This window comes from Raphanus sativus, chromosome 6, assembly GCF_000801105.2.
Source record: "Raphanus sativus cultivar WK10039 chromosome 6, ASM80110v3, whole genome shotgun sequence".
Lineage (NCBI taxonomy): Eukaryota > Viridiplantae > Streptophyta > Magnoliopsida > Brassicales > Brassicaceae > Raphanus > Raphanus sativus.
Genome location: NC_079516.1, coordinates 42,342,059 through 42,354,483, shown reverse-complemented (window position 1 = coordinate 42,354,483; position 12,425 = coordinate 42,342,059). Strand labels below are relative to the sequence as shown.

Genomic DNA, 12,425 nt, shown 5'->3' with positions numbered 1-12,425 from the left:
ATATATACCTTTGGAGAAGATTTTTGAACCATGTTTTTTATTTCTAATTCCATCATTCATTATTCATCATTTCTTGTTGTTTCTTTTCCTATGTCAGAGTAGTTCATTAGTTAGGTTTAGGGTTTTAATGGAATTCATGGATTGTTGATTATAGTTTGTTATAGTAGGAAATAATCTATCGGCTTTTTCATCTAGGTAGTACTTAAAGCTTGGTAATCTGGTATATTTTTCGAAAGCATGCATTGATAAATTATTCAGAAGAACTGACATGGACCTTTTAGCGCTAATCATACACAAAGAAGGAAAATGCCAAGTTTGGTATTTAACAAATTCATTTGCATCTACAACAACACAACTTATCATTTCTCCACAAGCCATATGTTTGTGAATGATTTTTGGATTTTTACAACACAATTTAGTGAATGTGGATGGGCTTGGAAAAACATGTTAATACAAATCCAACTAATGGATACAAAAAACTAAAGAAGAAGATAGTCATCTTTGCACTCAGAGATCGAAGCACTTGCTTGGACAATGAAAAACATGCTTCATCCTTTTATATGTCAAAACTTTGAAAGAGACTAGAAAAACTTAATTGCCATGATCGGGAGCGTAAAACGGGACCAAATTTTTAACAAAGGTAAAGGAGATAGTGACACTACAACAAAGATTTCATAATTTTAGGATGTCCTACATCCCTAGAGGAAAAAATGATATTGTTGATTGTTTAACTAAGATCATTGTTTTTAAACTCGGACCGGACCAGTGGTCAGACATGGTTAAACTGCAAACCAAATACGAATCTGGGTTGGTTAATGTCAAATTTCAACTAAAGTTGAACCGGAGAAAAACTCATATTTAATCATTAAAAATCATGAAACCGACGATCCAATGAACCAGCCAAACTCTATAAACCAAAATTTTGTTAATAAAACAATTAACTATAATTTTCTTTTTTTCTAAATTAAAAAAAAAAAAATTGGTTTGTGAAAGATTAATAAAGTATCACCGTAACTCATCTCGTCTTTTTTATGTCTCTGCAACTCAATAGTCACAAGAACTACAAATTTAAATCTTCATGTAAAGCGTATTATTTCATGATCATTTGTATTAAAGATTTTAATAATTGAAATATTAACGTATATGTGAATTCGTATAAATTTATAAAGAACAAAACACTTGACTTATTCTTCCTTCTCAATCATCGAGTAAACCAGAAACTTAGTTTATATGATCAATTTTTTTCTTGCTTATGGATTTAACCTTCATTTGTTCAAATGATGAAGGCCTAGAGTTATAAAGATCTCGAGAATAAAGTTTAAATGTATTTTTCATGTTGATTTTAGATTTAAATTATTAAATTATTTTGTCATCTTTTATTACATTTTCAGTTTGGTACTTTTAAGTTTTTTTGAACATTACAGTTATTGAAACATTTTATATGATATAATCTATTTCGTAAAAAAATATGCATATTATTTACAAAATATCATTGAATTCATTTTGGTTCAATCAAATCACAATGATCCATGACCCAAAAAAAAATTTGGTTAACTAGTCAATCAATACAATTTTATAATCACTAAGAAAACTGATAAATTTTTATTTTATTGATTGGTTGTATTTCAGCAACCTTTTATATTTTGAGTAATCGATCACTTTTGATGTTTAAAATGTATATTTTTTTTAAATGTATATTTTTGTAACTACCTTTATTTCTCCTGAAAATTACTACTTGTTTTGTCAATTATAAAAAGCAAAAAAAACGAGAAACCCTCATAACTTGGCTGACACAAATATGTCAAGTAAAATTATTTGCATTTTTCAAAATTTCTCTAACGTTACAACTTACAAGTTACAACACGATAGCTTCCCAACGGCTACAGTAACATTTTCACACTTTTCCCTTCATTTAATTCAAGAATAAAATAAAACTAACGGCTAGTTTTCGAACTTCACCACTATAAATCATCACAAGAGCCACTTTCAGTATCAACAAAAATCTCCAACTACATTCAGAACAGTAAATCTACGACTAGTTTTCTATTTTTCTTTTCTACTAGTCACTATTTTCAAATACTCCGTTCGATTCTGCATAAATGGCTTCTTTTTCATTTCTCGTGGCTAGCATCTTCTTATGCTCTCTCGCCGCTGCAAATGAAGTCACCGTCGGTGGAAAATCCGGCGAGTGGAAGATCCCTCCTTCCTCTTCTAACTCATTCACGGAATGGGCGCAAAAAGCTCGCTTCAAAGCCGGCGACTTTATCGGTACCCACCAATTTTTATACTTGTATACTCTGTTTTCTACTACATGCTCTGTTTCTCACTCTCACTTAAATCTTTTTCTTTCAGTTTTCCGGTATCAAGCGGGTAAAGACTCTGTTTTGCAAGTAACACAAGAAGCATACAAGAGCTGCAGCACCACGAACCCTTTAGCTAACTACACCGATGGAGAGACCAAGGTGAAGTTGGACAGGTCCGGTCCATTTTACTTCATTAGTGGAGTCGATGGTCACTGTGAGAAAGGTCAGAAGGTGAGCCTCGTCGTGGTTAGTCCGCGTCACAAAGCTATTTCTCCGGCTCCTTCTCCGGTTGAGTTCGAAGATGGTCCATCCGTGGCTCCAGCTCCGACTAGTGGCTCAGCTAGGCTTGGTGGTGGGTTTGTGTTAGGTCTTGTTCTTGGTCTATGGGCTTGGTTCTAATTTGGAACCATGTGTGTTTTGTTTTATGGATGAGCTTTTCGTTTCAGAAAAGCTCTTTCTTTTAGTTTCTGTTTTTACGATTGCATCTTGTTAGTTTAGAGATCTTTGTTGGTCTCGGTTCCTCACTACTATTTTATAATTAAACTAGTATTAACCCCGTGCATACACACGGTAATATTTTTGTTAGCAAATAAAACCAAATTTCAGTTATTCATACAGAACGAACACATGTATACAGTAAATTTGGCTTATCAGAAAGAGATGAGTATACGTACAAAATGTTAACACACTTATAATTGACTAACTACAAACATATACAAATAGTTTGACTTGTTTACAAAATTTCACATTAATTTAAGTTTGCTCTTTCATTACAACTATTAGTGTAAAGCTTTCTTGTTTTACTTCTTTCTCTCTTGCCTTCACGTGTGACATGTAGTTTATGTCTTCTTTGATCTCTTTGTCTTCTTTATTTTCCTGGCATTTAAGAGGATGCACTAAAGTTGACAAATAAATTGAGTTATCAAATACCTGAGACAAAATAAAAAGTTTATAGCGGCGATGAGAAAAAAACTGAAACAATTAGAACATACACTTGAAACATCTCTGTTAATTTTGTTTTAAAATTTATTAACTGTCTCCATGGCAGCGCGGCAGCGCCATTTGTCATCTTTGACACTTCATGCTTCTCTAGTTTCTACAACCGCATATAAACCTTTATTTTTACCATAAATCTGAAAACATTGAATGTACAGGAGAAAAGTCTTTCCAAGAGTGGTGAATTAATAGAAGCGTTTACCTTTTATCGAAAAGCTTTTCTGTTGATTTTAACACGCCAGCGTCTGATTTTTTCTTCTTCCTCCTCTCTTTCTGGTGGATCTTACAGTGAAGCATTTTTATTATGATGAATTCCTACCAATTCATATAATTCAGATCCACTTTTTCTCAAACCTTCTTGGCCCTCAACCGGTTCAGATGAAGCAATATGTTCTCTGCCGAAGCTGGTGAAACTGTACATAGTAAGATAGCCTCAACGGGATAGATGAGAACAGACTACTCAGAAATAGAACTCTGCTTTGGTTTTTTTTGGTCAAAGAACTCTGCTTTGGTTTTGAATAAGGGTTTTGAAATCGAAGATGAAGAATATCTCTGTTGTGATTGATTTGGAGTTTTTCTGATATTTACCAATTGAATTGAATCTGAAATATATAGGAATAATAAAAACTGAAAAGAATAAGATCGTGGGCAAAGAAAATTGATCGTGGATCATTGGCTGTTTCGAGAATGTTGATAGAGGTTACGTTTTAAAATTCTCAAGTGTTATCTACGTGTAATTGTTTTTTTTAACATATTCTTATGTGTCAGAATTTAATTGGCTAGGTGACTTGTGATTTAGTATATAAGGATTAAATTTATTATTTATCAAGATTGATGGAAAATGATTTTTAAAAAATTAATTGCAACTCTAAAACATTGTAGATCAGCCGCCCAAAACGTCTCTTGCAAAACCAACTCTTTGTAGAAAAATGATCTTGCAAAAAGTTAATAGTTAACCATGTACAACACACTATATATTCTAAATATTTTTACCCTCTCACTAAACAAATTAAAACATAATTATTATTCTTTCTATTTTTACTATTTAACATTTTGAAATATTGTTTAAAATTGGAGAACCTTTTAATTTCAGCTTAAATTTTATTGATTTTATGTTTGAATTTTTTTATTATTTTTTTGCTATAATGTTTGAAAATTATTTTTTATGAACATTTGAAAATTATTTGTAATGCAAATTTTGATTAGTTACCCTCTAATTTTACCTTCTAATTTTGAAAAGAAAACCCCAAATGTTTCATTTTTGTACATATGAGTTAGTTTCTTGATTGTTACCTTCTAACTTTAATGCTATGGAAACTTTATGCAAATTTTGAATAAACTTTATGCAAAAAAACATTACTCTTTTTGTACCTATATGATGTGTTAGGCCAATATACAACTATTAAAAAGAAAATAACTAAAAAACACCATTAAAGTATAACCTAAAATTATCAACCAATTACAAAATAGATTATATTTTTAGCTAGATAGTTTTATTGAAATCAAGAAGTAATTATAAATATGAAAAACATCTTGAAATCCATCATACGAAAAGGAGTGAGTACAAGTCAACAAAATTCTGTAAATCTCATTAATGGCTTGTGTACATCAGAACATGAAAATATCTAATAACTATACAGAGTCGATTTTATTACAGGAACCAAAGGAACCAGTCTGAGTAAAGAGAAGCTCTGAAAACTGAGGAAATAAAATCTGAAATCCCAACAAACACCAGCATCTGCTTCTGTAAGCCACACGAAACCGAAGTCAATGATATAACCGTTTCACATCTCCCCCTGGCTCTTTTAAGGACCATCTAGCTTGATGAGCTCGGCACGTCCTGGCTCGGTTCTGGTTTGGTTTCATCTTCTTGTTCACGCTCAGATGTGTTATTAGACTTCTTGAACTGAACCAAGATGATGGTCATATTATCACAGCCTTCACCACTCGCAGTGTCTGGAGCCAAACATCTATCAACAACTTTTTCACATACGGTTGAAAGTTTTGTTTCCTGAAAGTTACTGCCCATGTCACAGACCCACGATTTAGTTAAAAAAAGAAGAAGAAGGAAACAGATAAGACTTACAGATTTTAACTGTTCATGGATAAAATCCACCAGTTGCTGGCTTGACATACAGTCCCTGAGGAAGATGGGATCAAAATCAAATTCATCATCAAGAAACTAACTCATAAGTACAAAATGGAACATTTGGGGACTTTTTTTTTGTTACCAGATTCCATCACATGCAACAACAAGAAAATCATCATCATCACATAGGTCAAGCTGATGAGAGAAAACAATAACAAATCAGCTTAAAAACACCAAAATCGAGCGCAAAATCCAAAAAGAAAGTCACTTAGATTCTTACAGTGTTTATATCTGGATCAGCAGTAACCATTTGCTTCTCAGATGGTAAGAACTTATTCTGCTTGAACTCCATGTCACCTGTCAAACAATGGATTACATGCAAACCAAGAAGCTCTAATGGGAAGTGATAATAAAACCTAGTAATCTTCATGTTGGGATAAGAAGAAAAGCTTTACCAATGGCTCTAGTCAGATTCAAGCTTCCATTAATACGCCCAGCATGAATAAAGCCACCAGCTTTCAGTATCCTTTCTTTTTCAACTTCGAGATCAGGTTTGTGATCTTTAGAAAGATTGTAAGCCTGACCTTTCCTTGATATCACACAACGTGAGTCACCAGCATTTGCAACAAACAGCTTCTTGTCTTTAATAAGAGCTACACATGCTGTACACCCGGAAGTAGGTCCCGGGAAATCAGAATGAGGACCCTGTATAAAAAAACAAAAGGCAACCGTTTTTAAGGTCCCAAATTCAAACTCCTAGAGAATAAGGAAACGTTAAAGCTAATTTTACATCCTCAAGAGGCCAATTATCAGGCTGGTTATTGGCGTCACCGCTTCTTGGTGACCATATAAATCCTTCAATCATGCCGCTAAACTTATTCATCTTGTCACCGAGTACAGCTAGCTCTCGCCATCCTCTCTGTCCTTGCATCATGTCATCCATTCTAAAAAAATATTCACAATGAACACTTTTAACTAGAAACCCCTTTTTTCCTTCTTCTGTAAAAGTGTTTTAAATATTACCTAAAGAATGCTCTCTGAAGAGATGTTTCAATGTCTCCAGCTCCATATGCTTCATTACTGAGAACCTGTTGGTGTAGATACTTGGCACAGAACTTTGCCACAACTTTACCTACACCACTTAGTAATAATTACCATGAGAGTTCCATATCCGGAATGACTATAAAGAGCAGCAGACAACAGTTCTAGTTCAGTACCTCCATGGCCATCATACACACCGAAGAACGATGTCTTATCATCTAGATCAAGAATTGCAGCATGCTATCAAAATAAATTGAGTTACAATCAAGAGAGATGAGATCAGTGAGGGAAATAAAAACAAAGATTACAACTTTTAGAAGTTTTCATATGATCAACAAGGAGCACAATAGAAAAAATGAAAAGTGGCTTCAAAGATCATGTTTGAGACTCACCGCATCTTCCATGGTGGCACGCCAACCTTGCATAGAGGATAAACCATATCTGAGTTTATCATTCTCGCCTTCTTCTGATAACTTATCAGTTTTGGGAGAGCTTAGGTATGTCCCCATCTCTTTCTAGAAAAAAAAAGTAGAAGATTGAATCAATCAGAACATTACACAGTCCATCTTCAATAAAGAAGCTAGCTTTGAACCTTTGAGAACCCTACACAGTCCTCTTATATATTTACAGTTGACCAAATCCACTAAGAGCTAGTCAGGACAGAGACCAAGACAAAAAAAAAGGTTCCAACTTGATTCGGACAACTAAGAACTACTCATGATAAAGACATCGTTCCGACCAAAAGAAAAAGACCCAGATGCAGATGCTTGACTATTCAAAACAGAGTAAAGATTCAGATAAGAAAGTTTATGCAAGAAAGGTAGCAACTTACATCTCAAGGTAGAAGAAAAAGGAAAGGAAAGCCCTTTTGAGATCCTTGAGAATCAAACTCTGGAGTTAGCAGAAGAAACTAGATGGGGAGAGAGAGAAAGTGGAAAGGGGAAAGGGGAAAGGGACCAACCACTTGAGATCAGATGTACAATGAGAAGAGGTTTGTTTTTTTTTGCCGAGAAAGAACGAGAGGTTTCAACTTTTTTCACTCTTTTTCTTGTTCATTAACTAAAACTCGAGATGTGTAAATCTTTACAGCTGTTAAAGCTTATCTTCTTCTTCATCATCACAGCTTCCAGAATGAATCATCATAGGAAACATCAAAAACAGAGAAGATTTATTTAACTAATTGCGGATTTGCATGATGTGGTATTTATTAGTCAATCTTACCTTTCATCTAAACGGGATTTCGTATAAAATAAATTTACCTACCAAACTGATAAAACTTCTTTTTTTATTATTTTTTAAACACTATTTCATTTATATCAACGAAAACCAAATACATAGACCGACGATTACTATAATCCCGGTAAAAAGACGAACCAAAAGAAAGGTTCCCGGAAACAACAGCCCATACATGAGAGACAATGAACAACATAAAAACCAGAGCATAAACCATCCTTAATACAAACTGATCTAAACTAGAAGAAGTGATGAACCAAATAAAAGAACATTTACAAAACAATGAACAAGAAGCACGATGACTTGAAGTGAGCCCCTTTGAACGAGACAAGGCGAAGATGCATCCAAAGCTAAAATCTCTGGCTTGTGACTCCTCCTATAGAGAATAGCCCATGCGATCAGGAGACCAGTGCTTCGAAATCCAAGAGACAGAACAATATCAGTTCTTAAGTTTACAACTGGAACGGCGATGACGGAGATAGAATGTTGACGAAGATAGAATGTCACGAGACGCCGAGATGAAGTAAGACGAAAGATAAGAACCCGATCAAATCTTTTGGTTGGAGACAAGGAGCAAGACAACTCATAAATGGGTTCAACCATTCTCGAAAGATCGAGAAGGCCGAAGATCGAGACCCAAAATGAGCCAAAGAGAACACAAAGCCAACATGCAAATCATTCAAACTGAAAACAGGTTCTTAACGAGAAGGAAAATAAAACCCAACTCACTTCAACTAGATTGATCAATATAACACACAAGGATCAACATGCAAAGCTCTCATCTCATGGAAGGATAAGATCTAGATCTAGAAATCCAACCAAAGAGAAAAAAAAAACTAAAACATAAAGATCTTAACCAATTAAAGCCCAAAAAGGATGATTCAAAGAAAGCTAAACCCGACTCCGGCTCTGAGAGAGCAACCGGAGTCGGAGAGCAAGCTTCAACAATGGAGGATTGATGAGAGAACGCAGAGGATTTTTGGAAGAGAGAGAAGGAAGGGTGATTACAAGTTGCTTTTGTACAAATGACCAAACTAATAAAACTTATGAAGTGCTTTTTTATAAAGAAATTAGGACATTTATATTTTTTAATTTATATTCCCATGCAAAAATTCTAATTTTATAATGTTAATATTATAACTTAATAAATAATATAACAGTATTTAGAATTTAACAAAATTATTTATAAAAAAATTACCAAATAATATATCATATTATTGAGATTAAACTGTACAATAAATTGTTACATGTTACATGTTAAGAAAAATCAGTTATGTTTTATGACAAAGGTTAGTTGAACTTTTTTTTTTTAGTTGAACTTTAGGATAGATCAGTTGACAAAGGTTAGTTGAATTTTTAGGAATGGTAGATTTCTCTCTTCCTTCTCTCTAGATTCTTGAGAGAGAAAGAGATAAATCGCGGTGGTTCCTTTTCTTTTTGCTCACAGTGCACGGTGGTCTTCGATGCTGTGTAGCCGTCTTTGTCTCCGGCGATGCACCTGTACTTCGGTGGTCGTCCGGCTCAAGCTTCCGGCGTCGCACCTTATACTTGGTGGGCGATCGGTTTGGGTTCCGACGTTGCGCCTCTCTCTCTTTTGAGGTGAACGGTCGGATTTAAGCCTATGCGTCGTTCGATTCTTCGTTGACGGTAGCTTTGGTTGAATTCTCTCGGTATCCTGACGGTGGCTCGGTGGTGGCTTGGATGAAGATGTGGACTTCGGTGGCTCGGGATGAGATCTAGGGATTGGCCCGATGAAGCTCTCCGTTACAACAAGGCCAAGCGAAGAGGAGGAATTGAGTGGGCCGGATTCTTGCTCCGGTGGTGTTTCCGTGTTCCGGTGAAGTGACGAAGGCTTTTTCCGGCGTCGGTGAAGCTTTGGTGGTGTCGACGCGGTGGAGTGGTGACGTGTTCGCCTCGGTTCTGAGGTCTCCACACGTGTCTAGGGGCGAAGTCAATTTTGACGCGTGTTCCATTACGCGGTGTGCGTGACGCGTTTTGACCACAAGGTTTCTTTTTTTGAGCCATTGTTGGGCTCGGATTTTTCGGCCATTGTGTGGACTTTTTTGTTGGTTTTGTGGGTTGTCTATTTTTGGGCTTTGTACTGGTTTGGGCTTCTTAGCCTTTTATAAGAACAAAACTTAGCTTCACCCCCTAAGGTGAATCTCTACATTCACCCACCAATAGGAATTAGTTAATTAAGATTTGATATCTCTTAAAAAAGGAAACCAAGCAATAAGAATTTAATGAAATAAAATTATGTTTTTAGATAAATAAAAAAATAGTAGCAATTATAAAAAAAATATTTTTTAATATTGATAAATCCGTCAGAAAATACTAAACCATAAACCCTAAACCCTAAATTCTAAATACTAAACCCTAAACTCTTGGGGAAAGCCTGAACCCTTGGGCAAATCCTATATACTAAATCGTTAATCTTAAACCCTAAACCCTTAATCATAAACAATAATACTAAACCCTAAATTCTAAACACGAAACCCTAAACCCTAAACTCTTTGACAAATATTAAATCATAAACCCTTAATCCTAAACCATAAACCATTTTGGAATTTAGGATTTAGGGTTTAGTATTAGGGGTTATAATTTAGGGTTTAGGGATTAGGATTTAGTTTATGATTTAAGGTTTGGTTTAAATTTAAGGGTTTAGGGTATAGGATTTGCCCAAGGGTTCAGGCTTTTCCCTAAGGTTTAGGGTTTAGTATTTAGAATTTAAGGTTTAGGGTTTAGAATTTAAGGTTTAGGGTTTAGTATTTTCTGACGGATTTATCAATTTTAAAAAAACTTTTTTTTTGATAATTGCTACTATTTTTTATTTATCTAAAAACATAACTTTATTTCATTAAATTCTTATTAATTGGTTTCCTTTTTTAAGAGATATCAAATCTTAATTAACTAATTCCTATTGGTGGGTGAATGTAGAGGTTCACCTTAGGGGGTGAAGCTAAGTTTTATTCCTTTTATAATATTATTAGATAGAAAAAAAAAAGGTTAGTTGAACTTTAGGATATATCAGTTCATCAATCTACCTCGCGTACTTGGAACACGCATGTAATTAGAGAATTGGTGCATGCGGATGATGCGGGCCTCATTGAACGCATTCCACTGCATCGGGTTCAAGGACGAATAAAGATGAATATAACTTTACACGGTCTGCAAAATATACAGTGAGATCTAGATATGAAACAGAACGTCGTTATCTAGATAGTGCGAGACAAACACTTATTTTTAGCTGAAGACAAAACTTTTGCAGGCACACTTCTTGAAGTTAAAATGCTCACAGAAATTAAAACATTTTATTTGCCAAATTCTTTTATCGGTAAAAAAAATCTTAGGTCTTGAAGAACAAAGTGTGATATAAAGATGCAGAAAATACGAGAAAATGGTTAAATCATATATTTTTTGTTTTGAATGTTTTCCAATTTTACAAATATGGACTCTTTCAAGAGTTTTCACAAATCTAAAGGTTTTTCCACGACAATCAGTATATGCAAATATAGACTATATATTTTTTAAAATTGCAGTTCTTATAAATGATCATCATTTTTTATGGATTATAATTTGAAAAAAAAACACGATGAATAATTTTTTTAATGATATAGACAAAGATCTTCAAAATACTTTCTAGTCAATAGAAAAAGTGGTTTTGTTGTTAGGGATTCAAGTGGCAAGACACAAATCGAAACGCAAAGCATTCACATAGACGACACGAATCAGGAAAACGATTCACAAATCATTCTATAATGAATAGAACAATGGTGCTTCACGGATGTTTCAGAAATCATAAGATAAAAAAAAAAATTCTAGTTGTGTTTGGTATAGTACACTTGAGAGATTTGAGAGACCAATGGAGTTTTAGAGGAAGCCTTTCATTCTTGCATGCAGAATTCAAAATTTTCATGTATGCAATGGAATGCATGAAGATCGGCAATTCAAAATGACATTTGCGATAGATCATTTTTAATTGGTGAAAATAGTTGTAGAACTAAAAGACAACCTCCTTTTACAATTAATTTTGAAAAAGTACAGCTACACATATAAAGTTTCACATTGCTCGAGATCAAATATGTTCCCAAGACTTAAAATACAATGCGCACAAAAAAAGTTACGTAAACCTCAAATCCGAAATTTAAAGTGTTCCTCTTGGATGATGAAACTTAAATCAACATAAAATTATGTATTTATTTTAAGCTTTAGAATTTATCAAAATTAATTGAAATAAAAATTTACAAATTATAAAATACACATTAAAAGTATTAGAAGCAATACTAATTAATAAAAAATACTAGAACTTATGTTAAATAATAAACTACAAGCAACATATCAAAATACTCAATATAATTATTCTTTAAAATGGTTTTATATATGATCAATTAATTGATAAGCCTAAAATGATGTATTAATTTAGTGGTTAATTATTTCTTAGCTATGGCCAAAATTAGTATTCACACATGACAAATTAATCAGGTAAAAAGGTATAAGAAATAAAATAATTAATATAAATGAAATGTAATTATTTAAAAACAAATAATTATAAGTAAAAATCAATGATTAAACTAAATTATTTTAAAAAAACTAAATAATTTTCTATATCTTGTAGTAGAGATGGGCGTTCGAATATTCATTCGGATTTGATTCAGGTCTTTTTGGATTTTAGATTTTTGGGGTGAAAAGTTTTAGCCTCATTCGGTATTTATAATTTCAGTTCATGTTCTGGTTCGGATAACTCATTTGAATTGTTTAAAAAA

At 33.6% G+C, this 12,425-nt stretch overlaps 2 protein-coding genes and 1 long non-coding RNA gene across 3 annotated transcripts; 1 reads left to right on the top strand and 2 right to left on the bottom strand.

Moving 5' to 3' along the window:
- Positions 1-1,992: 1,992 nt before the first annotated feature.
- Positions 1,993-2,912, top strand: LOC108813420 (early nodulin-like protein 14). Its single transcript, XM_018585965.2, has 2 exons — positions 1,993-2,268; positions 2,353-2,912. The coding sequence occupies exons 1-2, from the start codon at positions 2,100-2,102 to the stop codon at positions 2,700-2,702; spliced, it is 519 nt and encodes a 172-aa protein (XP_018441467.1). The 5' UTR covers positions 1,993-2,099; the 3' UTR covers positions 2,703-2,912.
- Positions 2,913-3,294: 382 nt separating this feature from the next.
- LOC108813421 (uncharacterized) lies at positions 3,295-3,991 on the bottom strand. The gene is made up of 2 exons (XR_001943567.2): positions 3,502-3,991; positions 3,295-3,399 (listed from the first exon to the last, which is right to left on the bottom strand). It is a non-coding gene; the product is annotated as an uncharacterized LOC108813421 (long non-coding RNA).
- Positions 3,992-4,867: 876 nt separating this feature from the next.
- LOC108813422 (probable protein phosphatase 2C 21) lies at positions 4,868-7,606 on the bottom strand. The gene is made up of 10 exons (XM_018585967.2): positions 7,262-7,606; positions 6,822-6,944; positions 6,606-6,669; positions 6,412-6,520; positions 6,179-6,332; positions 5,844-6,093; positions 5,669-5,745; positions 5,531-5,583; positions 5,386-5,440; positions 4,868-5,310 (listed from the first exon to the last, which is right to left on the bottom strand). The coding sequence occupies exons 2-10, from the start codon at positions 6,936-6,938 to the stop codon at positions 5,116-5,118; spliced, it is 1,074 nt and encodes a 357-aa protein (XP_018441469.1). The 5' UTR covers positions 6,939-6,944; positions 7,262-7,606; the 3' UTR covers positions 4,868-5,115.
- Between the last annotated feature and the right edge of the window lie 4,819 nt (positions 7,607-12,425).

Bases quoted from the DNA above. Each gene is read 5' to 3' on its own strand.
- LOC108813420 (XM_018585965.2), top strand. From the start codon at position 2,100: ATGGCTTCTTTTTCATTTCTCGTGGCTAGCATCTTCTTATGCTCTCTC. The intron at 2,269-2,352 runs GTACCCACCAAT...TTTTTCTTTCAG, and splicing joins CAAAGCCGGCGACTTTATCG to TTTTCCGGTATCAAGCGGGT.
- LOC108813422 (XM_018585967.2), bottom strand. From the start codon at position 6,938: ATGGGGACATACCTAAGCTCTCCCAAAACTGATAAGTTATCAGAAGAA. The intron at 6,333-6,411 runs GTAATATTTAAA...ATATTTTTTTAG, and splicing joins CTTCAGAGAGCATTCTTTAG to AATGGATGACATGATGCAAG. The intron at 5,441-5,530 runs GTAACAAAAAAA...CATCTTCCTCAG, and splicing joins GTTGCATGTGATGGAATCTG to GGACTGTATGTCAAGCCAGC.